This window comes from Sycon ciliatum, chromosome 4, assembly GCF_964019385.1.
Source record: "Sycon ciliatum chromosome 4, ocSycCili1.1, whole genome shotgun sequence".
NCBI classification, from domain to species: Eukaryota; Metazoa; Porifera; class Calcarea; order Leucosolenida; family Sycettidae; genus Sycon; species Sycon ciliatum.
In genome coordinates this window covers 30229487-30254932 of record NC_088646.1, presented here as the reverse complement: position 1 = coordinate 30254932, position 25446 = coordinate 30229487, and the positions used below count along the sequence as shown (strand labels likewise).

The window sequence follows — 25446 nt, the reverse complement described above, 5'->3', positions numbered from 1 at the left end:
TTTGTCATGACTGTGGCAATGCTTGTCCAAGGCAACGTCTAAATCCATCCTTTGAGTGTTGTCTGGTGCTATGGCAGCTAAGCCGAGCATACTACAATGCGATCCAGCAGAGTAGGTGTTGTTTAGAGATTTTAAAAACATCGGGGTAGAAGCATATGTGCATCACCAGAATAAGAGTGATATATCCATCCACGGAAACCTGTGTCTAATGTTACTCCCAGTGCATGCAGTACTGGTCACTGGTCTCTGGTCTAGTTGGGGTGAGCATCCTCTAGGGAAGAGTTCTCAAGTGTGAGCGAAGTTGATGTTTAGGAGTGTGTGTGTGTCGTAAGTGTGTGTATCATTCGGGGTATCGTTCCAATGTGTCTTGCGGCGTGCCCAGGTCTGGCCGAGATAGACATGGCTGAGTTGAAGTACGACACTCGGAACATTGGCGACATTGCAGCCTTCATCAAGGCCTGGTCTCAGACCAGACTCATTGAGAAGCTGCTGCTAACGCCTGACGACTCCAGTGGTGCTGTCTTGGAGCCAGAAAAGTCGCAGCCTGATGGTAAGAAGAGGTATACACTCGTACATGGATGTGTTGGTTCTGATTATCCGCCAAACTATATGACACCGGTAGGTAGAGTTGGGCACCTGCAACTCCCTCTTTTTTTAACCCAGTTTCCCATTCGTACCTCTGCATCGGCTTACGTGGCTACCGCATAACAGCCATTGCTATTTCTTCCTTATTATTCTTGCAAACAGTCTGCATCATAGATATGCGCCACCACAACCTTTTGCAATCCAGCTGCCCCTTGTCCAGCCCATTCACACGAAGTTAGAGAGAAGAGAGAGAGAGAGAGAGAGAGAGAGAGAGAGAGAGAGAGAGAGAGAGAGAGAGAGAGAGAGAGAGAGAGAGAGAGAGAGAGAGGGCATGTGTGTGTGTGTGTGTGTGTGTGTGTGTGTGTGTGTGTGTGTGTGTGTGTGTGTGTGTGTGTGTGTCTGTGTGTCTGTGCACGCACACATGTGTGTGTGTGTGTGTGTCTGTGCACGCACACACGTGCAGTGTGTGTGTGTGTGTGTGTGTGTGTGTGTGTGTGTGTGTGTGTGTGTGTGTGTGTGTGTGTGGTGTGTGTGTGTGGTGTGCGTGTGTGTGTGTGTGTGCTTGTAAATAAGGATAAAGTTCATGGCCACCTTCAGGATGGGGTGGACCAGCTGAGAATTAATTTGCTGCGCTTATTTCGGGAAAGAATGTACTACATGTACTCGACGAATGCCATACATGTGCTTTGTCTATGCAGTGACTAGCAAGGCATCGTCATACGATGATGGTGAAGTACTGGTGCTGATCGGAGGTCGCCTGGCTCACGTCTTGGTACACACCAATCTCGCACAAGTCATGGCGAAAACTGAGTAAGTTCTGCAAACAAACTGGCTTCTGCTAGCTCCAGGCACTCGGTTTAGTACGTTATGTGACCTTCAAGAGTGGCAAACCCGTGATGAGCTTACTAGACTCACTCAGTTCTCAGCAACATACGTGTGGGTGCACTACAAGCATGACTTTGGACACAGTGTGCCCGTTATGCTCCATTCAAATAGGAAATGAGGACAATCGCCTGAGCCCGTCCTTGCCTCGTCTTGCTTACTAGTACTGTATCTTGCTTGCCCTGCAGATTGTCAATGAGAAATGTGGACTGTCAGAGTCGAGTGCTGCTGGCCGGTGGTTCCAAGATGCAGCATGGCTCCGTGTCGCTGACGGTCACCGAAGCGCTGCTGGACGCGCACGACGGCATCGTGTCTGGCCACGTCGAAGTCACTCGGGAGCTGAGCCTGCACGGGGTGCGCGACGGTGACGCCCTGCTGCTGCAGGCCAATCTGGGAATGCTGGAGGTGAACGTTGAGTATATGCACCAGTCGGTACTGATGGTACAGGTTGCACGCCTGGTCACCGAGATCAGTTCCCCGCGGCCCGAGGAGGTCGACTCCAAGCTACTCTGGAAAGAGGTGAGTGTCACATTGGCACAGTATTGTATTAAGGTGGGAGTATACCCTGGCCGCCACAAATCAGAGTGGACGATATGAAAATAGCTGTAACTCCAGAACCACTGGAAGGAATCAAGTAAAATGTTCTACGTATGTTCACTGGTAACAGACCATCTTAGAAATGAAGCTCACATGGTTATAACTGTATCCAAAGTTATTTTCTAGCCGACACAAAAAAAAGGCGAACACGGATCGCAAAGTGGCACGCACTTCGCGCAGGAAAACTAAATCAAGCAAGTCAGTATCAGGGAACATTTTGTATCAACGAAGAACTATCACATATAGGCAGGGAATGAATGGAAAGAAGTTTGCTAGATCAAAAAGCATCCAGAGTGGGGCACATCACAAATTTGATGAAGTCGCGACCATTTCGTGCAGAATCCTGATTCCTTTCAGACACCCAATCTCGTTCTGAGAACAATATTTCCAAAACCTGTTCCATTCATTCCCTAGAGAATGTCATGCAGATTCCGAAAATGTATAGGTTTATGGGTCTAGCTGAAGAACAGCAGAGATATTGCGCGGCAAGCCATCGGCTGTACCTGATTTTTGGAGAACTTTGGGGACTCAGTTTTCCAGCAACTCAAATTTAAAATCCGCCTGCCGCGAATGTGCTACCTTCATCCTCCACATTTTGCTCCTCTAAACCCTTCCTTCGCCTTCTTCATTGCTTTCTACGACTTATCTCTCCTTCCTTCACCTTTCTCTCTGCTGCTGCCACCCTCTCTCTGTCTTGTTGAGCCAGATATTCCTGTGCGAAGTGTCCTGCACTGCAACCTATGGATGACAACACTTTGAGCAGCGAGACAGAACCGTGATTGAATTGGGCCACAGCTAGATAGCAAGCTATCTCCACCACAGCTGCTCCACAGAATGAGGTCTTCGGACAAAAAGACCAAATCATCCCATTTAATGACTCGTTTTGATTTTGCGTTGCACCACGCATACAGCGAAGCAGGAGGGCACAAGATGTCAGTGAGGTTGTTGTAGATGGGCATTAGGTCTTTGACCACTGATATGAATCTAAAGACTGGTTATAGGTTCTGAATTATTGTTGCTACTTCCTAGAATATGAATGACAAGAGTAGAGACGAAACTAAATGTGGAGACTCAAGCTCAAGAACAACAAGAAGACTGGGAACAGCTCAAATCACAGCTGGTGGGCATGCATGCATCCTATCAGTATTATAGCGTACGCATGACATCACAACATGTGTGCGTGAGCCTGCAGCACAAAGACAGGAGCGCGAGCGTAGTATGCATATACATCACACGCCCCTTCGAGATTATACTGGATAACGAGAACAGAATGATCTAACAAGAGAAATCAAATAAATAAATATGGGACTGCAAGAACACGGAAAGCAATAGAAATACGACAGAAATCAAACATATGACTGTCCTTTTGTGGAAGAAATGTCCCAACGGTCAGTAGCACGGCGGTTGCGAGTGCTGCGACGTGGAGCTACAGGAGCAGGTTGATCAGCGGGTGGATGGGCAGGCACAGTACCATCAGGGGTAGCAGGTACAAGGGGAATGAACGGGCGGAGAAAGCGCCGGTTACGCCAGTACACTCTTCCACTAGTTAACTTCACGTAGTAATCACGGTGACGACCAACACCAACGATAACACCACAGCTTCGACCGGGGGTCCTGTACGTCCACATGGGTGCCGATACGGAGCTCGGACAACGGGCGAGCAGAGACATCGAATTGAGCCGGAGCAGACGGAGGAGCTGCATCTGTGTCGTCGGCGAGGGTCTGCCATTCGGACGAGAAGCTACGGTGATGCGCAAGCACAAATGACGACAGAGGTCGACCATACAGCTTTTGTGCGGGGCTGATGCCATCAGACCTCGGAGTGTTACGCCATTCTAACAGCCCGCGTTGGAATGCGTCCACATCAAGGCGGCCATTGGTGGTCGTCTTGTGAACAAGTGTCTTCATCGCCTTTACACCAGCCTCTGCGTGACCATTGCTCTGAGGGAAGTGCGGTGTAGACATAACATGGGAAATCTGCCAGCGGCGACAGAACTCAGCAAATTGGTGGGACGCAAACTGGGGGCCACCATCAGTGCACAGAACAGACGGCACACCAACATCTGGGAACCAACGGCGCAAATGGACGATCACATCGTGTGAGGACGCCGTGGTACCGGTCGGTGCGAGGCATGGCCATCCGGACAAGCGATCTACATAGACGAGAAATTCACGGCCTTGGCAAGTGAATAGATCTGCGCCGGTGTGCTCAAATGGCAGAGTCGGGTGACGATCGTTGAGCAGCGGTTCCCTCGGGAGCGATGCTTGGCGTTCCCGACACGTAGGGCATGCGCGGATCAGTGTCTCCAGATCTTGGCTCAACTTGGGCCAATACACCACCTGACGTGCTCTAGCCTTGGTACGTACAATACCCTGGTGGGAGGCGTGGAGATCTTGGAGAACATGTTGACGGAGGGACACGGGCACAACGATCCGTTGACCTTTCAAGACAATACCGTTGGCCACTGATAGGTGCTCTCGTCCGTTCCAGAATGAACGCAGAGCATCAGGCAAATCACGCTGATCATTGGGGAATCCATCTTGCACGTGCTGGAGCAGTAGCTGATAGTCAGAGTCAGCGGCAGCAGCATCATGGACGGCTTGGAACCGGAGGTCAGTGATCAGCCCATCTTCATCACGACGGAGACAGGCACGGGTGCCGAGGTTAGCCAACCATACTGGTCCGTCGGGGAAGGGAGGTCAACTGGGTTCCGAGACAATGCATCGGCAAAGGCGTTGTCAGCACCTTTCCGCCACTCAGCACAGAGTTGGAACGACTGGAGCTTGAGCATCATTCTGAGCAAACGTGGGTTCTCAATTTGATCAAGCGAGTATGCATTGATAATGGGCACCAATGAGCGGTGATCAGTGATGACACGAAACTGGGTGCCGGACAAGAACAGCTTGCAGTTCTTGACAGCCCAGACGATGGCCAGGAGTTCGAGCTCGATCACTGCGTAGCGGGACTCTGTGTCACTGAGATACCGACTGCCACACTGGATGATGCGCCATCCGGTGTCTTGTTTCTGCCACAAGACGAAGCCTAGACCTTTCAGTTTGGATGCGTCCGTTTCCAGGCGGAGTTCGGATCCTACTTGGAAATAAGACAGGGTCGCCAAGGATACCAGCTCATCCTTGATGGCGTTGAAAGCAGCAGTGTGGTCGTGATGCCATAGGAACTCAGTAGAAGGCTTCAGCAGACCGCGTAACGGGGCACTCAGCTCAGCCAAACACGGGGTGAACTCTGCACACTGATTCATCAGGCCCAAGAACGAGCGGAGGTCGGTCCGGTTACTGGGCGTGGAGAAGTCACGAATGGCTGACGTCTTCGCTTCATCGACAGTCCAGCCGTCGGCGTTCAAGCGATACCCGCAGAACTCAATTTGGGTAGCAGCAAATACGAACTTCTTCGCACTGAGTGTGATGCCATTGTCCCGTGCACATGTCAGTACTCGGCGGACGCGTGCGACGTGGTCACTTAGGTCATCGTCATACACAAGGCAGTCGTCCACGACTTTCTTGAAGTTCGTGATGCCGTCGAATGCTGCGTCAGTACGGCGGTTGTACTCGTCACCGGCAGATATCAAGCCTTGTGGGTTGCGCAAATAGCGGAAACGGCCCCACGGCGTGATAAACGTGGTGAGTGGGCGCGCAGATTCACATAACGGGACTTGCCAATATCCATGACGTGCATCGAGCTTCGTGAAGTAACGACCGCTGATGCTGGAAACGACGTCTCGTGGTGGTTGCATCGGATGAGCAGGGCGTTGAATCTGGTCATTCAACTTCTTGAAGTCGACAGTCAACCGCTTCTCAGACGTGCCCTTTTTGTCGACAATCACAATCGGGTGGCACCATTCGCTCGATGTGGAAATTGGTTCGATAATGTCATCCTTCACCATCCCGTCCAGCTGGTCCTTGATCTGGTCACGGAAGGCAAAGGGGACTGGCCGCGCATGATGCGTGCAAGCTGGCTTAGCATCGGCTTGGAGCTCAATATCCATTGGTGAGCCAGACATGGGTTTCAAACGGCCATCATCGAACACGTCTGCGAATTCTTGCAGCAGTTCAGTACGGATCTCGTCAGCAGTACGGTCTTGCGCTGGTTGAATTTCCACACGGGAAATGGAAGGCCAGTTGGCTGGAAGCAGACCAAGCGCAAGCAAAGAAGTCCGAGACAACAGAGCATCAGACAGATCAGGGTAGACATGGATCGTCGTGTCGTACGACTTAGCTCCAATGGCGAGAGAGGAGTGAATCTGGCCGGCAGACTCAAGACGTTGACCATTTACACCAGTCACTACATCATAATCGGTGGCGAGATTTTCGGGGAATCCACCAAGCAATTCCAAATGCTGTAAACCGATGGCATCCACGTCACTACCGGTGTCGGGGATCCAGTCAATCGGTGCACCAGTGGTCTCCGTATTCAGGGTGGCATGGACGGTCACGGTCCCTTGGTTGCCTGACGATGCTTGCTGCAACTTCAGTTGGCCGATTTTGCCATTACGGTGCGCAGACTGCGATTTTTTGGGGCACATCTTTTCAAAATGGCCTGACGCCTTACAGCCATTACACGTTTTGCCTGCAGCAGGACAGGAAGACTTTGTGTGAGCGCTGCGACCACAGTTCCCACACTTCTTGGGTGGCTGGGCTGTTGCGGATCTGTCACTGAACTGAGACTTCTGCTTCTGGTAAGAAGACTTTTTCGCGACGGCAGCCTTAAAGGAGCCGGTAGTCGGCATTCTATCATTGGTCTGCTTGGCGGCTTCCTCCGCACGACAAATCTTGGCCGCGCTGGAAAGGGTCAAGTTCTGCTCAGAAAGCAGCTTGTGCCGAGTGTCATCGTCCAGGACACCGACAACGATCCGGTCACGAAGGAGCTCTTCGTTAGCTGTGACTAGGATCTTGGGGCAGTCAGTACACATACGCCCAGAGCACGTGCGACAAACACGTAGTTCCACAAAGTCACAGGCGCTAAACAATTCTTTCAAACAAGTGAAAAAACTGTCGAAGGACTCGCCTTTATGTTGCCGCCTATTGTAGAAATCGATGCGGTCCAGCAGGGGATTCCGTTGGCGACGAATGTACTTTTTGATGGCTGCAATCACTGCTGTCACGTCAGCATTGAGAGCTACAGGAATGACACCTTCCCTCAGGTACCTACGGAGGTCCTCGTCAAGAGCTTGTCGCACAGCGCTAACTTGTGTCTGTGTGTCCTGGCTTGCCAGTTTTTGGCATCGGGCGTAGTCGTCCCACGCTTCTTCCCAAGCGGTGAGGTCGGAAAGCGTGGCAGATGACAGCAAAACCGGACGCTCCACAGAGATTTGTTTGGCAGTAGACGAAGGTTGAGTGTTCTGATTCTGGAGTAACGTTGTGAGGCGAGCCTCGCGATCATCAGCAGCTTTCATTTGTTGCTGCATCAAGGTCATGAGAGCCAGTACATCTGGGCTCAAGGCAGGTTGGGCAGCACCGACCGGGGTACTTCCAGCATCACTCATGACGAACGAAAAGAAACGAAGTACTCAACTTGCTACAATGTTCAAATGAATTCAACGAGTCTAGGTGGATCACAACCGGGTGAGCCAAAGCACGGTAAGAAAATGTTCACTGCGCCATGATATGAATCTAAAGACTGGTTATAGGTTCTGAATTATTATTGCTACTTCCTAGAATATGAATGACAAGAGTAGAGACGAAACTAAATGTGGAGACTCAAGCTCAAGAACAACAAGAAGACTGGGAACAGCTCAAATCACAGCTGGTGGGCATGCATGCATCCTATCAGTATTATAGCGTACGCATGACATCACAACATGTGTGCGTGAGCCTGCAGCACAAAGACAGGAGCGTGAGCGTAGTATGCATATACATCACAACCACAGCTTCAGGAATCGTGTTGTGGTGCTGATACAGCTCTTGCTTGCCCGCCTGAACAAACTGCCAACCGCACCAGCTGTCTCCACCAGTCGGGCAAAACATGTGCTGTGGACGTTCGTCAGTGGATGCGCGATGAAAAAGGCCAGCCTATATAGCCTTCGCCATGCTTTGCAGATCATGGGGATGGCTTCTGATTGCATTCCCATAATGCGTCTGCAGGGTGTCTATGAGAGGATCTGACTATCACATCTGTGGAATGCTCCTCTTTCCATGCAGTGTATTCCTCAGCACTGATGCGACCGCGTTCCATTCTTTCTGCTCGTTGTGTTTACAGGCCTGGCAGTACTTGGCGCTCACATGTAAATCCATAACCAGGCCGGTGTCTCAATCGATGCACGTGAATGCGTCATGAAGGGATGTGAAGCCTCGCTTCATCCACGTACCGCCGAACGTTACTGCCACCGCCACGTTCAGGTCCTGTTCTTTCTTCGCATTCAGGGCTTTGACTTCTGCAACTGCTTGCTGCATACTAGCTTCAGCGACAGACTTTGCAGCTGTGTAGGGGTGTTTTTGGTGGCATTGAAAACTTAAAATGCAGCCTTAGAAACAGGCGGTGGAAGATTCATGACGCCGCAGAATCGGCGTAGTCCACTGTGGCCACGGCCAATTGATCTAGCAGCCAGAACACTTTGCCTGTTGCAGTCAAAAACATACTGATTGTTCTTTGGCGCCAATGGAAGCTCTACACGCAGAGTGCACTCATTATTTGAGCAACAAATACTGACTATACTAGCTGGACCTGAACGCTGCGTCTCATTGACTACCATGCCACTACTGCCACAAAGTTTGCTCAAACACGCGTCAGAAATAAGTGATTGTAAGCGGGTCAGGTCTGCTAAGCGACAACCGGACAGTAAACCAGCGCAAGAACCATGTTCTCCCTCCGGGCCACTCTCCGAGTCAATGCTATCACAGCGCTTACTGGATGAATCCTGCTCTCTGTGCTCGAGGAGTTTGAGCTGCTGTCACAGCTCAGGAGTTAGAGCTGCTGTCACAGCTCGAAAGCTCGAGGAGTTTGAGCTGCTGTCACAGCTCGATGAGTCGCTTACAGCTATCCATGAAGGAACACTCAAACTCAGCTTGCGCCGGGACGCTGAGGAAGAAGCAGCAGCATCCGACTCAGACAGTTGCTCAGCTGCAGCAGCGCTAGCTACTCCCTGGCAAAGGAATAGTTTGGGTCGTTTTCTAGGATGAGCTGAATGTTTCTTGTTACCCAAAGCGTCAACAGTTGTTTTTTGGACAATTTCAAAAATAATGAATACATCGACATGCACCAGTCGATAACGCTGGCTCGTGATCACGCGGCTCGGTCAGGCACGACTCCATGGTAGTTTTAGTATCCAATGGCAACTAGAAATCGCCGAAAACCCGACTGAAAAGGAAGAAGACATCTAATTTTGCCAGAGTATTCACCATGCCTGTTTCACGACAAAATTCGAATTTTCAAATTACTAATTTTGACTCAGGTGGAGAGCCAAGGATTAATTTGTAAGACAAAAAGAGGACCAAAAAGCTACAAGTTACGCTATAATATCCATTACACATACATGTACATGTAATTATAAAAACCGCTTTGGGAGCGGTTTCAGAAAAACGTATCCTGGTGTAGTGCATGCATGGATTACCCCGTCGTAAAAGTGTGATATTACAGCTGGTTACTCAGAAAACTCACACGTACTTTATTGAACTTTGCCACTGAAGTAATGAATGGCGTCATCCGAACGCACCAGTAGCACGAGGTGAGAAGCGCTGCTTGTTTAATGCTGCTTATTTTTCCATCTATATGTCTTGGTCGAAGTACTGTACTGTAGTATTGAGACGTTCGATTCTTCACGATTCATGTTTGCTTAGCTTCCCCACCAATCGATCTTTTGATCTTTAGAGCCACACAAGTTGTGCGGTATGTTGCTATGCGTCCTTGAATTGTGGTTTGACCGTTGTGTCTGATGGCCTTACCAGTATCGGCCTAAGTCCACTATGCTCCCGAATGAATGCGGAAAGTGGTGGCGGGCCCCTGCTGCTCGGCCGACCGTGGTGGTCTCGGCGTCTGCGCAGACAAAGCGCGCCAAGAAAAATAGAGAAAGGCATAAGAGAGAGAGCACCATGAGCCGATGAAATCACTCCAGCTGGTACGAAAGAGCGCAGCAGGCAGGAGTGAACTGTTACTGTTATGACGTATTCGGTCTAAGCACGAGCCCTCTATTCACTGAAGTGCAAGCATGGTGTTTTTTGTTGTTGTTGTTTAGACAGTGGTATGACTATGGTATGAGTGTGGTATGAATGCTGACACTGGCTGTGTGCCCTGTAGGTGGATGTCATCCTCAGTGGCAATACGATTCCTAGCATGATCAACATCAGCCTGCGCCTGTCCGAATTCATTGAGCAGCAGCGCAAGGCTATCAAGCGAGCTCTGGGATCGCTGTTCCCCACGCAGGACAGCCACCACCGTTCTTCTCTGCGAGCGCAGACCGGAACACCAGGTAACTGTTACATTGACATCACTGTGTTGCCCTCAAGTGATATCCTCAGTTTACAGTATACAAGTCCACTCACGACTCCCTGCCTGATACTTTCAATATGCATACGTCTGTTTCAATATGCATACGTCTGTTTCAATATGCATACTAGTACGTCTGTTTCAATATGCATACGTCTGTCTCATCGACTAACTGTTACTGGGAAACTGCTATTTCTCAGCAGTTCTAGCATTTTGCTGCACACTGCCCAATCCTTTCAGTGAACATCAAATACGTCCTTCTACGGTATTATGACCAGTACAAGCATACACCATACATGTACAAATATGTCCAGTGCATGACAGTCAGACATGCCCTAGGTCTACAGAGAACTTCTGGTGCTGAAGTATATGTTACGAATGTACATACGTAGTTTTAGTGTACAAACTAACGTTAGAAAGCAAAATTAAGAGATACTTCTCGGTCACCTTTCAGACATCATGATTTATTCATCATCGTGTATGCAGTACGCGAGAAAAAAGCGTGTTGCAACTCAGCACGGGCATACGTCTATGAAAGCTGGCACCCTTCCTAAACTAGTACTCTTCGAAGTAGAAGAGAGATGAAATAACGGCATCATAAAGCATGCACGTGAAATACACTTGCAATGGTCTCAGTGGTAACTGTTAGTCGAATACAGATGGTTCAGATAAAGAAACACACTTCAAAACACACACACACAGAGTTTGGACCAGCAGCTCTTTGAGGCTATTCTGTTCTTGTATGATGTACTGTCAGCTACCCGCCGTCAAAGCAATCACTTCCATTGGTACTGGCTGATCCGCGACGCCATGAAGTCCGACGAGAATGCCACTGCCTCGCCGGCTGCAGCTCATCACGGCACAGCCACTGCTGCTCATTACGATCGTGGCGACGAGGATGACAGCGTGGCTGGCCAGTCTCGTCCTAAACACATGACTGCCCACGTACTGCTGCAAGGTAATCAGCTGCTGGTGGCGGCGTTCCACGGCGGCAATTTCCGCGAGTCCAAGTGGGCCGTGTTCCAGTGGTGTCAGCCGCTACAGATCGACTTCAGCGCGTCGTTCATGGAGAAGACATCCATGGAAGATGTGGTAAGTGATAGCTGCCTGTTGCGTGTGTGGGATCACCGGACAGGCATAGCTTCGTTGATTGTGTTCTCTCCATCGCACTTCCTGTTTGTGTGTAACGTATTAGAGACTGGCTGTCAGACTTGTGTGTTTGAGATTGCATTGAGTGGGCCAGCACGTGCACCTGCGTGACAAAACACAAGCAAACATACCAGTCACGCTCGAGGATAAGTGCCGGTGGTGGGGATGATGGCGATGCTGCAGCTATATAGCATTCACTATCCTGCTTGTAGTAGAAAACAGGCCAGGTATACCACACACGCACTGCATTTACTTTGAAGTGCTGGTTAGGGACATGCAGGATACTGCTCTTTGAAGTGCTGGTTAGGAACATGCAGGATACTGCTCTTTGAAGTGCTGGTCAGGGACATGCAGGATACTGCTCTTCAGTGCCAGGGAGTTGCTGCCATTTTAAGATGCGCCAGTCGGTGCTGAAACATGTTCATTGTCTCGTATGCATCTGACGTTACCACAATACAAGTATGTATACAGTGAGTCAGTGGTGGTGCACGCCGACGTGTCACGCTGTAACTCCTTCATGTACATATTGTCTGCATTATACAGTAGGTATCGGTTATAGCGTGGGTGTTTGAAAACGACATTTGATTCTTATTGCCGATATTTCTTACACACGATAAATCACGTGTGACATATCATATGCACGTGTGACATCATACATGTACATGTATGCGCGCACGTTTGGCATGTGGACACCTACACATGATACACGTACACACGGATCAATCAGACTCGCGGTCGTGCTAGGCGACTGCGGAGCAGCGGATACGAGAGAAGTCGGAAGAAAGAGTCCGACTGGACAGAAAAAGTGATTCTCCAATGCTCCCTTGGACATAACTCTCTTTTTGTGTTGAATATTATTGTATTGAGTATGCACAGAGCACAGAGCACAGATGTTATTACTACAGGCGATACACTTTGCACTAATCTGGCATATTTTGCTACACAAAATCCATTCTTAGGGCCGATATATTCTACTACTTGATGCGATAATACTGCTTGTAAGAATAAATATACACATAAAATATGTGTTATGATTATGAAAAAATGAGTGTTCATTCTTGTAAGCAGTATATTCTTGTATACGACCACACTGTAACCGATACGCACTGTACTGGTATGCAGGCAGCCAGTAATCTCCACAATCATGTACATGTACATGTTGTGTGCACCACACTGGTATGCAGGTAACTAGTAATCTCCACAATCATGTACATGCTGTGTGCACTGCACTGGTCTGCAGGTAACTAGAGAGCTGGGCTCACGCGGCACGCACTGCATCACCCAGGCGCTGCGTGTACGCCTCGGCTCTGAGATGCTGCGCGTGGGCAGTCGGCATGGCCAGGAGTCGGGCCTGACGGTGAGCGCCACCAACCCTCAGCAGAGGTGCTTGCTGGTGCAGCATGTACAACGCCAGCGTAGCCACTGCCCGACGCAGCGAGACACGGTCAGCGACTGGATTAAGTACGTCAAGCCGTGTGGCAGCAGTGGCAGCAGCGTCCAGGAGCAAGACTCGCATCGCCTGCCGCAAGCCAACGTAGTCCTGTCCTTGCCAGCGTTCGTACTAACCGTAGACACTGACCAGTGGATGGACACCAGTAAACACATCCAGCAGCTCGGCAAGACGCAGCAAGACTTCATTCCTCAGCTGGCTGTCTTCTGCCAGTTTGACTCCACGTTCAAAACGCCTCTCCTGGTTGCTACCGACGTCAGCCTGTACATTTTCCTACGCAAGCTTGTAATGGGATACATCGAGAGAGCCGGAAGTGAGTTACTCGCATAGTCATCTGGCTGCAGGAAGCCTGAATGTGCATTACAGAGTGATCATGCATGGCTGTTTCGGCAGACTTAGCTTAGCCTTCCCATTGTTCCATTTTACACTGGACTGTTCTGTCAAATCGGTCAATACGATCATGTTGTACTCTGGTGGTGTAGGTTTCAGTGTATGTCTTTGCTCTAAATAGTAAACACCTTGGAAAAGATTATTCAGGTGGGTGTTGACACTGTCGTACAGAACTGAATTGATGTGTATGTGTTGGGCTTGTTTCCTATGTGCCAGCAATGACGGACCAGAGCAGTCGGGGCAGCGGGAGTGCAGCACCGAGCAGCACCCGCTCGCAGAGCGAGACTGGCGAGGCGCCGTCTCCGACGCGAGAGGTCGACTCTCACCGCACCTACTCCACCACGCACTGGCAGCTTCAGCCGCAGCTCCAGCTGCTCTCCTGGGCCCCAGGGAGTGTTCACTTTCAAAACCCGCCGTTCGAGTGGCTTATAGAGATGCTGGGATTCAAGCATCCCCGTGACACTATTCCAAAGTGGACGCAGAGAACGCTGATGGACCCTCTAGACATGTTGATGGCAATACTGTCCAACAATGTCGATGACATCCGCAAGGTCAGTAAGAAGTGATCTAGCTACGAGGGTAGCCAGATCATCGTCAGCATACACGCAGTGAGGTCTATGTTGTACGCATGTGTCACCTTAGTTGTGTAAGTGTGTGTGTGTGTGTGTGTGTGTTTGTGTGTGTGTGTGTGTGTGTGTGTGTGTGTGTGTGTGTGTGTGTGTGTGCGTGTGTGTGTGTGTGTGTATTTTATGTTGCATCATGCCGAACACAGCACTAGCCCAGGTTTCATTAGTGATTAAAATTGTACGCTTGCTGCCGAAACTCACACACACGATGCTGCTATGCCAACAATGCATTGTGAACTCAAGTTGTAAGCCCTGAGATACCCTTGATGCTAAACCGACTCGTTGACTATCATGGTTTGTCTTGTTACCTGTTTTCGTGTGCATATGATGTACTAGTATGGTTCTTTGGGATTTTTCTTCAACAAATTTTGAGATTTTTTATCGTGGACTTGGTGATTTTCCTTAATCATGTAGCATTTATGTTTTATCAGGGGAATAATAGTACTATTTTTTAAATAAATCTTTATCATTCTGAATGTAGGTTTTTCTTATCATTGTACTTACATACTTACTCAGAGGAGGAAAGAGAAGGGCTACAAAACCCTCTATACTATCTCCACAACAATATCACGACGTTGGAATACATGATTCATATAATTATCTTTCTATTAGTCTTGAATATGTGTGCAGTACATGTACATGCTTTGCTGATTATTCAGCTGTGTTGTAGTACGGGTCATGGCAGTACTGGTACTGCGTGTTGACATGTCTATACAGCCAGTCGGCGTCAAGTGGTGCATGCTAGATAGTTCCGAGTGGAGGAGCCTACACGTATTCTACACAAGTAATTGTGTAAACCTCCAATGAACAACGAGCGCAATCATGGAACATTTAACTGATGACATCACACGTTGCCTCGTGTGAAACGTTTGTTTTTACATCCAGCGGAGAGAAATGCACTGCAGGACAGCCAGTATGTTGTGACTGACATTTCACATTAACATGATGCTAGGTAGGGCTACGTACCGGACAGAACTCGAGTTAGTTGACCAGACGATATCCTCCCAAGGCCACCATAACTGCAGTGAACAACACAAGAATGCACAACAATGCGACATATTGAGCCGCACTACACGACCGTATGTGATAGTATTACAGTCAGAACTCGCATAACCGCACACATCCGCTTTCCACAAAAATATCCAGATAGGTGAGGGAACCGGATAACCGAACACACATACTGTATGTATGCATGGCATATGCTGTAAATCGGTAACCAACGATTTTCTTCCGGATTGCGAGGGATCCGGATAAAAGAGGACCGGATAAGCGAGGCCTGACTGTAGTTGTTAACTATCTCCTATGATCCAATCACATGTATAGTATTTCCTTGGGCAGATTCCATTCACCAGTCTACCAAAGCCGACAACACCCACACTATTGCACTAGTACGCAGCATAGGGGCTGGTTCTGTTACTGGCTTCATAAAGTATAGTACCGGTATTCTCTATTTACGTGCAGCAGTGTAAGTGAATTACATGTTCCCGTATAGAGTAAAACCTGTGTTTGCCGGACCGTGTAGCAAGCGGACTCCTGCATTGACCAGACAAATTTCCATGTACCAAAGTGCAGTGGACCGAGTGTGCATCCCCGGATCAAATAGAATCGTGTCCGGAGAGTTTCCGCTGCACCAAGGCCAGGGCGTCGTCCGGTTAGAGCAGGTTTTACTGTATCTAATAATGCACACAGGGGACTTGAAAAGAAAGGGGGGGGGGGGGGGGTGTCAACTGACAACCGCTCTATTCAGCTGCTATTCATTGTGCTGGTTTTACTTGAAAAATTAGTTTCAAGTAAATCAGCATGTAGTAGACGGACTTTCTCCTACACAAACCACTATGTATTACTATGTACTGCACTATTTTATTTCTGGCACCATCCGGTCCCTTGCTTTCATTTAGGGTGCGTTTGGTTGGTACGATTTAGAACAGGACCGAGCAGCTGGTGCACATGGAGCAGCCTCATGCCAACCAAACGGTACTCCAGAAACAGAGCATATTTTTGTGAAAAGTATGCCAAACTTGGTGCATTCTTCAAAATGTGTATGGGTCACCATGGTCACTGTGTGCGGTACGACGAGTCCAACCCAAAAGCGTAAAAAAAAAGGTATGCACGTGATCATTTGGGACCAAAATCGCTGTTCCCGCCAGGTTTCACTGTGAAAAAGTGAAACTGCTCGGTCTGCTCCGGCCTCGAGGCCGGAGCAAGCAGAACATGTTCTGGCCGACCCAGAACAGGTGCAGTCCCAACCAAACGCGCTGTTCTGGCGAATCCTGTTCTAGTTCGTACCAACCAAACGCGCCCTTACGAGGTGAATTGCTATTTCTGGACATTGTACATTTCTGGACATTTCGAGTAAAATAATTTTTCGTCGCGTGTAGAGTCAAGTCAGTCAGGTTGATGAAGTTTTTTCTTGCCGTAGTTGACAGCTGGGTTGTTGTAGTTTCTCCTCGTGTCGGTGCCTTGTTGATAGCCTTCGCTTGTGAGGCATTTCAACGAGTTTTGTGGTACTATGTCGCATGAGAATTTTGAATTTTGTGTAAAATAAGAAGTAATGGACGAATCGTTGGCTTCCCCATGTGCACTCCACTTCAGACGCTGTATAGTCTTGGACCTGTTGGCTGGAAGTGTGAAGAGGCCAACTGCAGTCCACCAATAGAAAAAATAACGAAAATGGTGCAGTATAGGATGCCTTTTGAAGCTATTTTACTTTCATGTCCAGAATTCCATACACTGAAATTTAGGCCAAAAAATTGGCCTGTCGAAAACGTCCTGCTATAGAGTCTCTGGGATCACAGCATGTGCAATTGTAACATATTTGGAAAGGTGAAGGATTAGGCCATACAATAGATACAAAAAGATATGAAAAATGTAAAACACACAGCCAGGGGGGTTCTATTTTACTTTCATGTCCAGAAATTGCTATTCACCTCGTAGAGATCGCTAGCTAGCGCTCGGAACTGTAGCTGGACTTCAATCTCTTATATCTGTCCCTCCAGGAAATCGCGATTCCACGGATGCAACAAATTTCGCGATTTTGGCCCAAACCCGCGATTTTCAGCAAAATCCGCGATTTCCCGCGTTTTTTGTTGTTTTCTGCACTATATCTCACATTTTTATGCACTTTTCACGCAGTTCTATATGATCATGTAGGTTATTTGCACAGTACGACTCCTGAGCAGATATACGATGCAACAAATTTCGTGATTTGGCCCAAATCCGCAATTTTCTGCAAATAATTCCCCGAATTCCTGGCAAGTTCTGCATCATTCCGCACTTTTCGTCGCATTTTTTGTTAGGCCACGCGTTTTTATTTCTATGTTTCTCGTCACCTGAAAATCTAAAAACGTATGTGAGAGGTGGAAAAAATACAAATGACCAAAAAATAAAAAAAGTTTACTAGACCTTTGTTCACACTAAAATCCACCAATACACCATGCAAAATAGCATCCATAGTTAGCAACTAGTATGTGCCCATGTGGTAGGAGCTTCTATCACAATCTGTGCATGTGCAGCTAGATTGCGCACAAAAAATGCCGACCTCGCATCATGTGTCGCGCAGGCCAGGCCACATTATGTACATGTGCATGAGTGTGCTGGTCCCCACATCCACAGTGAGTGCAGCACAGTTTTTTTTCTTTTTTTCTTCCAGACTCCTGAATCGTATGCGTTCGGGTGACGAGAAACATAGAAATAAAAACGTGTGGCCTTACAGTACTTTCTGCCGCAATTTCTTGCGCATGTTTTCGAGAGTTTTTTCCGCAAATTCCCGCAGGGACAGTTATATGGATCCGTCTTTCTGTTTCCCGGTTCAGTTGTTGTTGCTTAGTCTTCCCTTCCGTTTCAGTTTTGTTTTTCTGTCTAACTAACTACTTAGTTCTGTGTTACTTACGTTTGTCTTTCCGTGCAATATTGTTCCCTGAGACTACTACTTGTGTTTTGAGTCGGAGAGACTGAACCAGTTTTGCCTTGTCACTCGGTCGCGTATTACACAGCACAATGAGTGGAGTGAATAGCAGCTGAATAGAGCGGTTGTCCGTTGTTGACAAACCCCCTTTTCTTTTACAGTGCAGCTTCGTGTTTCGTGAAGTCGACAAATTTCATAGTGACCACATAACGGAATATTTACGGTATTTTCCGGAGTATAAGCCGCACCCAGACTTTTGCCACGAAATGCAGACGTCTACCCTGTATTTCACGTTTCATTTGACCATCGCTTACTGTCTCCTCGACGATTGTTTAAATAAATAATTGTTAAAATAAACACGTTGAGGTGCATCATCTGATCTGCTGACCTGAGAATCCCAGCAGCATCCCTGCACGTCCCATTCTCCGTGACTTCTCTATCTGGCCCCTTTGATACATGATTATCCCTGCTAAAGCCCAGCAACCGCCAGCGCCAATCAACCGACAAGGCATACAATCGCGAGGATCCTTGATTTTGCCTGACGATTTGCTGGTGTCATCAATCAGCTCTGACACCATGCTATCACCCATGATGGTGCTCGCTTGACTAAGTCAATATCCTGGCAGGGCCTGAACAACAGCCAAACACCAACTACATGTACATATGTATGTACCAGTTCAAGAAAACTTCCAACACAACTAATAATAATAATAATAATTCGCGGGATTCGCGTTGGCATCGCTTGAATGTTCAGAAACACACAAACTAGCCTTCGCTTCCGCAGGCCACCACTATGCCTATGCCTTGCACACCTTAGTGGCGAATGCAGACCTCACAAGTGAGTCAGGGGAGAGTAGGTGAGTCTCTCAACCAATCGGGCGTGTAACGGCCCATAAGGCATAACCCTGTAAACTGCATCCTTGTTACCCTCACTCCGAGCTGTGAGTACCCCACAACAGTCAACAAGCCAGGAAGCTCGAAGTCGAATAGCAGAAAAAAAGTAGATTCTGATTCTCATTTTCTCAGGAAGAAGAAAACGACGCCACGTGCACCACCTGCACGTGGCGTAACCATGGTAACTGACATGCAGCATGGCATGGCCTGGCATGGTACTGTATACCGAATGGTACATGGTACATGGTAGATCTACATGCACGTGCACGCGTGATTCGAAATACATACGTAATCATTCAGCAAACAGAAGTTTCAGTTTCAAAAAATGGCAGATGAAGACGACAACATCGAGTAAGTTTGCTGATTTGCAAGCTGGATTGGCCTAGATTAGTGACTTACTTCCGCAATCTGTTTGCTGAATAGCTTTGGGGATGACTTTCCCGAAGATGATGACGAAGATCATGACTTTGAGGACGTTGCGGTAAGTGTGTCTTGGTTGCTGAGACTATTTTCTCAAGAATTGCTGACTGAGTTATCATGGACTTCGTCGTGCTCACCAGGACCAAGCAGAGGCAAATGTAGAGATCTTGCAGTCTGGTAAGTCCAAAAAAACTGCTGAAGAGTGGGTCTGTAGTCTGCTAGTCTGCAGTCGTGTCAATTGTTACCTTCTGGATCCATGGAACGTGAGCTTATGAAAATTCAAATTTTGAATTTTGATGAAGTGGTCAGCTGTTGATCATAAGCGCTCGTATATACTAGTAGTCTCATATTGTTCATGTGTTTGGGGGGATACTAGTACATGTACAGTGGAACCTGGGAAAGGTAGAGACTCAAGAGATCATACTTTTGAGCCTAAGCTGTTCTCATTTCCTATAATATAATAGTTATGTCCTCTTTTTAGAGGTGCAAGCTTGTATTTCAAGGGGGGGGGGCTGCTAAAAGCTGCCCCATCCCCAGGTAGATTTACCCTTTATGACAGGTTCCCCTGTATTCAGGGTGGGGTATTTTTTTGTTTAGAACCGTTTGCTTCTTCGCATACTCATCCAAAGTTGCAGCTAGCACTGTACCTCGAAATGTTGAGGGTTCGTGCTTTGGAAGTGGATGCAGAAGCTGTTGATTTCCACTCTGAATGATGTGTTGCCACTAGGGGTGGAACGACTGAGTCGACTGGCCAGTCAATAAGGTTGAGTTGATAGAAGGAAACCCCTTATCAACTCGCACATATATTAAAATGAATGCCCAGAAGTACATTGTAGTTCATGCACTTGTCCTGCGAGTTCAGGCCATGTGCTGTGAAGGACACTTGGCACCTGAATCCATTTCGCTTTAACACACAGCCGAGTACAAGAACGGTGCAAAACACATTACGCATGGGTCCGTTCAAACGTTGGAACCTACAATGTGCTCATATTGCGCTTCTGTTTGCTTGTGCATAGGTGTGTGCCATGCATATGCACGTACAGTAAAACCTGGTGTAAGCGACCTCCGGGTTTAGCGACCGCCTGCTCTTAACGACCGTCTTTCCATGCACCGACAGTTCTACACAGACACTAGGACCTGGTTCTAAAGACCACCTGGCTTTAACGACCGCTTTTGCTTGCACTGTGGGGTGGTCGCTAAAACCAGGTTTGACTGTATGTAAGCATAAATATGCTGTCCTTGTGTCCTTGTGTCCTTGTGTCCTTGTGTTCATATGTGAGGGCACTGTCAGTCGATAACCGGTCGATAGGATTGAACCTAGTCGAGGAATTTGGGCCAGTCGTTTCACCCCTAGTTGCCACAGCTGTCCATCTCAGCATGCAGTGCTTGTGTGGAATACAGAATAGTATAGCATTCGTATACAATGCATTATCAAAATATTGCCATTTCGGCTTGGAATATCTTCACTGAATGCATGGAGGTCGAAAATTGCAAGTGTCATGACTCATGATACATGTGCAATATATTGTTTGAGCAGGGATATAGGAAGATGAGATTTAGGAGGCAAAGCTTTAAAAAAAATCACACATGCTGTTATCATTATTCAGATAACTGTGTAGAAACATGTTCAGAAAGTTTTCGACCCATTCCGCTCAGGATTTCTATTGCTGTGTCTATCGGGTTGTTCTTGCTTTCTTTGCTTCGTTCTCATGTCTACTGAAGAGAATGGGTTGAAATTCTTTGGAAAATATTTTGACAGCTGACTGAGTAATGAAATTGGCATCAGTGTTGGTGTGTGTAATTTTATATTTAAAAATGTATTGTTACTTTGATAGAGCCTTCTTGTAATACTTGTATGAATGCGTGATTGCTTTTAGCTGCTGTCGCCGGTGACAATGGAGAGCCTCGCAAGCGTGTCACCACGCCTTACATGACTAAATATGAGCGTGCACGTGTACTCGGCACCAGAGCTCTACAGATTTCGTAAGTACTGTTGCATCGTAAATATTGACTGCACATTCCTTTGGGGCAAAGTAATACTACTGGTATATGTAATACTACTGTTGAAAGTGTTCACATGTGCGCATGTGCATGCGTGGGTGTGGGTGTTTGTGTGTGGCCGATGCCGAATAACAATTTTATGAATCTCTAATGGATTTGAAATCTGCGTTGTGTGGTCTGTGTATGAACACGAGAAGGAAGGGGTTGATCACCTTTGCTGTTCTGACTATTGATTTAGATGATGCCGTCTTACTTCTGCAGCTGAGGAAAATCACTGCGAAGAAAGTGGTCTCCATTTCAGACTTCATGCATTCTCCGTGGTCTTTCCCTTCATGCGTGCTGGTTGTCCTTGGTGTTGAGTTTTTTTTATTGTGCCGCTTTTTTTTAGGATGAATGCTCCGATCATGGTGGAATTGGAGGGTGAAACCGACCCCCTCGCTATCGCCACTAAAGAGCTGAAGTAAGTGTCACTATAGTTCCCTGTGTACGATAACGGTTAGCACAGTGGAGGAGTACTTGGCACTTGTAAGCTGGGTCTAGCTTGGTTGTATGGTGGCTTGCAGGTCTGCATAATAAGTTAGGAGTTGCTATAAGCATATTCATGTCGGATTATAATTATTATTACATCTTTTAATTTTTGACGGGTAATGGTAGCCATGTAGAATCCATAAATACAAATACGAATGTAATGTTGCACTGCTTTAGCACGACCTGCAACATCAATTCACACCAAACCCTACGAACGTCGAAAACGATTGTTTTTCAGGAATGGGTTTGCTCCCACACTGGAGCTCGCGCTATTCCGCCAACTTGCCTTGACACTTGAACCCATTCCTAAAAAATCATCGCCGAAGTCGCAACCACTAGTTGATATATTTGTTGTAATAAGTTCACAGAGGTATGCGGCGTATGTGCAACACAATCCGGCAATGGGCGGCGTGCAGTAAGCTTGCAATTCGAAGAACAGCCAGACTGGAAAATAAGAGTAGCGCCAGCTGTGACTTTGTTGAAGTAAAAAGCTATTTTCAGGATTTACCTTAACCAATTTTCATACCTGTGCCCTCGTGTTCTTTGGCGCAGGAGCGTCGTGTGATTCTTTGCATAGTTCTTAATAATAATTATTATTATTTTTAGCAGACTCGCAAACTTGTCACTTTTAAAACTTGACGGCTGTTTTGTTATTCTTGTTCTTCAGGGCTCGTAAAATCCCATTCATCACTCGCCGCTATTTGCCAGATGGTAGTCACGAGGACTGGAGTATAGAGGAACTTATTGTCACTGGCATTTAGAGTGGCTACTGTTCTCTGGTGATTTTTATCTACCTGCTGTGCTGCTTTGCTCCTGTCTCGTCTGGCGCTTTGTATATATTGTAGTTTAGCTTTTCATTCATGTGTCTGTTTGCCCTCTTGGCACTTTTCTGTTTGCCCTCTTGGCACTTTTCTGTTCTCTCTCCTGTCTTGAGTGTTGACGACTGTGTACATATCATTTCCCCCTTGCGCAAGCCAGTAATAGCTGTCCGCACATTTGTCTGGGGCCATGCGACCGCTTATTTAGACCGCGAGTCTGTCTGATTCAAACATGTGCTTGCGCGATGTTTTGCTGCAAACGAGTGACGGGATGGCTATGGTCTGGCAAAGCAATATTGACGGACACACAACATTTGGAGTTGGGTCAGCATCGTGGCAGAAGTGTTGCATTTGTATGGCCAATGGAGCCCGGGGCATTCGGAAGGGCTGTCAGACGGTGATGCAACGGTGATGCAACTCAGTTCGTCAAATCAGTTGAGATCAGGGAGTCGTAAAATACAGTATTTACGACTCCCTGGTTGACATGCTTTGACAAAGCAACAGCGCAGCACAATGCATGCACTGTACATGTAGCTCAAGCAAAACCATGGCAACCGACGACTCGCACTGTACGCAAGTGTCAAGACAAGAGTACTCAGTTTTATGTACTCTTGCCCATAAGCGGCTCCGCTGACTCCCCACCATGCCATAATGTGCATAACTTCCATTATAATCGAGTAGACACTTCCTTCTTCATCTATCAAATGTTTTCTTACAAGTTTAGGGTTCACGGATTGGCATGCTAGCGTCGCCAGCTACATCATGCACGTGACAGGCGCGTGCATATACTGTCCCACACAATCGGTCAGTGCTCAAATCGCATTTTCCCATCAATATCACTCACTTTCAACTCTACGGGATTCATTACGGTTGGCTCAAACTGCCTGAATTTTTGAATCCACACGCACGAAAGACGTTCCAAGACTTCCACCGTTCGTATTTTTTCAAACGAGTTCCGGGTTTTCCAGTAACTTTGGCCAAAGTTCGGCTAAAAAAACAGGGGGAGCCGTTGCGTTTCCGTAAAATACTGAACGGTAGAAGGATAGCCAAGGTCGAGAGCAAAACAACAAGCCATTATTTGTCAAAATCGAACAAGAAACGGCTCAGCGCATCTATTTTCCGTGCACGCGCGCGTACTTTGGCCGACAAGGTGTGGAGAATTTCTGAAGAAGAAGAATAACAAGAGCAGCAGCGCTCGGAACAGCCGTGCTGGATACTTCCAATCCCGACGATGGAGCGTGTTGGCTGTCGTGAGCTGCTGAAACGACCATGACATTTCTTTTTCTTTGTATACCCTACATATCTTGACGTGCCCTAGCTCAGTTTCGGCCTCTTTACAGGAAGAATATTTTCTTCCATGGCATCAGCGGCCAAACAGCAAGAAGAGCAACAGATCGAGATTTGCAGGGCAAACAAAGGATGCGTGCAGCTACATCTAGTCGGGTTCGATGCAGCTGCGCTTTGCCAGAACCTCAGCAGATAAGAAAAGACGACAGAGTGTCTCAGATGGAACTGGATCTTTCGCCAAGACCGCCACCGCCGCCATCATCAAGTCCAGGTCAGTCAGAAAAATGCAAAGCCCGAGTGAAGTGAAGCCACTGAAGCCAAGGAAAAATTCAAAATGTACGCTCTCCGGCTAGACTTCGAGTCGATATTTTTTTACTTCGATAGGCGCTGTCATGTCGCGGCCTGTAGCGCGCGTCCATAATCCAAAATGGAGGCGCACGTGACGGGTGCTTTTAGTGGCAAGCCGTGAACCCTAAAGTTGTGTTTTCCAAATAATTCCCAACATTCCCTCTACAACCCTGAAGAGCAGGGAAAGAAAACGTTCGATAGATGAAAGGAAGTGTCTACTTGATTGTGTGGATTTGCGTCTTTGCATGCGAAGTTATAGATTGCGAAACTATTTTGACCGCCTCCAAACTACAACCTCCATAATACATGTAATAATAATAATATGGCTGTAGTGTATGTCAGAGTTATCGACGAGTTTGAGCCCGAGACGTCCGGATAAGGGTGGTTCCACTGTACAAGAATCTACCTGGTATTATAAAACCCAATACTAGTTCAGAACTAATATTACCGTATTAGATAAACCTTGTTATAGTTCACGCTGTTAGATTGACAGTTTCCGAACACAGTGTCCTCCACCTTGTTTCATGCCGTCAATCTAACAATAAGAATCTACCTGTAACATGGTATGCCACATACAAGCATGCACGCACACGTATGCATTGGTTACCATTCTAGTACAGTTGAACATCGATTATCCGACCACCTCTGGGCAGACACTGTCAGGCGGTGTTCAGATAAGGCAAATGTCCCGGATAAGAAAAAACTGTCACTCACACACTTTCAGTGCCAGTGGTTATTACTAGCCGCACGACCTTTTTACTTTTTACTTTTCAAAATTTTCGTATTTTTTGAATGGCTCACTACATGCACAGTGCGTACTCTACGGCACGTGCGCCCAAAAAACTGTTACGGATAATCGAATGGTCGGATAGTCGATGTGCGGATAATCGATGTTCAACTGTATTAGCAAATACAAGAGTACATAACCAGGGGTCAGGGTTCTAGCCAAGTCAAACTGGTAGAGAGGGGGGCAGGGAAAACAATGACCCCGTAACCCATTTTCAAAATAACTGTCTGGCAATCCGAAATGCAACGTACGGGGCGAACCGTGACCTGATTTCACCCTAGACAAATGTGCCTTTAAGGCTTTATGAACCCTCTACCAGAATTGTAGTACTTGCTATCAACTG

General features: G+C 47.5%; 2 protein-coding genes and 1 long non-coding RNA gene across 4 annotated transcripts in view; 2 read left to right on the top strand and 1 right to left on the bottom strand.

The window, feature by feature from the left end:
- Positions 1-14770, top strand: part of LOC135815550 (bridge-like lipid transfer protein family member 1) — a 63055-nt gene extending 48285 nt beyond the window's left edge. For both annotated transcript variants that reach the window (XM_065328866.1, XM_065328865.1), the window contains exons 45-51: positions 383-550; positions 1284-1395; positions 1656-1986; positions 10313-10484; positions 11259-11593; positions 12891-13413; positions 13707-14770. In XM_065328866.1, the coding sequence (XP_065184938.1) occupies positions 383-550; positions 1284-1395; positions 1656-1986; positions 10313-10484; positions 11259-11593; positions 12891-13413; positions 13707-14056 (1991 nt within the window). In that variant the 3' untranslated portion in view covers positions 14057-14770. The remainder of the gene's footprint in view (positions 1-382; positions 551-1283; positions 1396-1655; positions 1987-10312; positions 10485-11258; positions 11594-12890; positions 13414-13706) is intronic.
- LOC135815551 (uncharacterized) lies at positions 10854-18937 on the bottom strand. Its single transcript, XR_010553305.1, has 3 exons — positions 18409-18937; positions 15083-15135; positions 10854-11753 (listed from the first exon to the last, which is right to left on the bottom strand). It is a non-coding gene; the product is annotated as an uncharacterized LOC135815551 (long non-coding RNA).
- Positions 18938-19210: 273 nt separating this feature from the next.
- Positions 19211-23006, top strand: LOC135815549 (DNA-directed RNA polymerases I, II, and III subunit RPABC2-like). The gene is made up of 6 exons (XM_065328863.1): positions 19211-19265; positions 19338-19395; positions 19475-19511; positions 21212-21317; positions 21724-21795; positions 22531-23006. The coding sequence occupies exons 1-6, from the start codon at positions 19240-19242 to the stop codon at positions 22622-22624; spliced, it is 393 nt and encodes a 130-aa protein (XP_065184935.1). The 5' UTR covers positions 19211-19239; the 3' UTR covers positions 22625-23006.
- Positions 23007-25446: the final 2440 nt, after the last annotated feature.

Bases quoted from the DNA above. Each gene is read 5' to 3' on its own strand.
- LOC135815549 (XM_065328863.1), top strand. From the start codon at position 19,240: ATGGCAGATGAAGACGACAACATCGA. The intron at 19,266-19,337 runs GTAAGTTTGCTG...TTTGCTGAATAG, and splicing joins GATGAAGACGACAACATCGA to CTTTGGGGATGACTTTCCCG. The intron at 19,396-19,474 runs GTAAGTGTGTCT...CGTGCTCACCAG, and splicing joins ATGACTTTGAGGACGTTGCG to GACCAAGCAGAGGCAAATGT.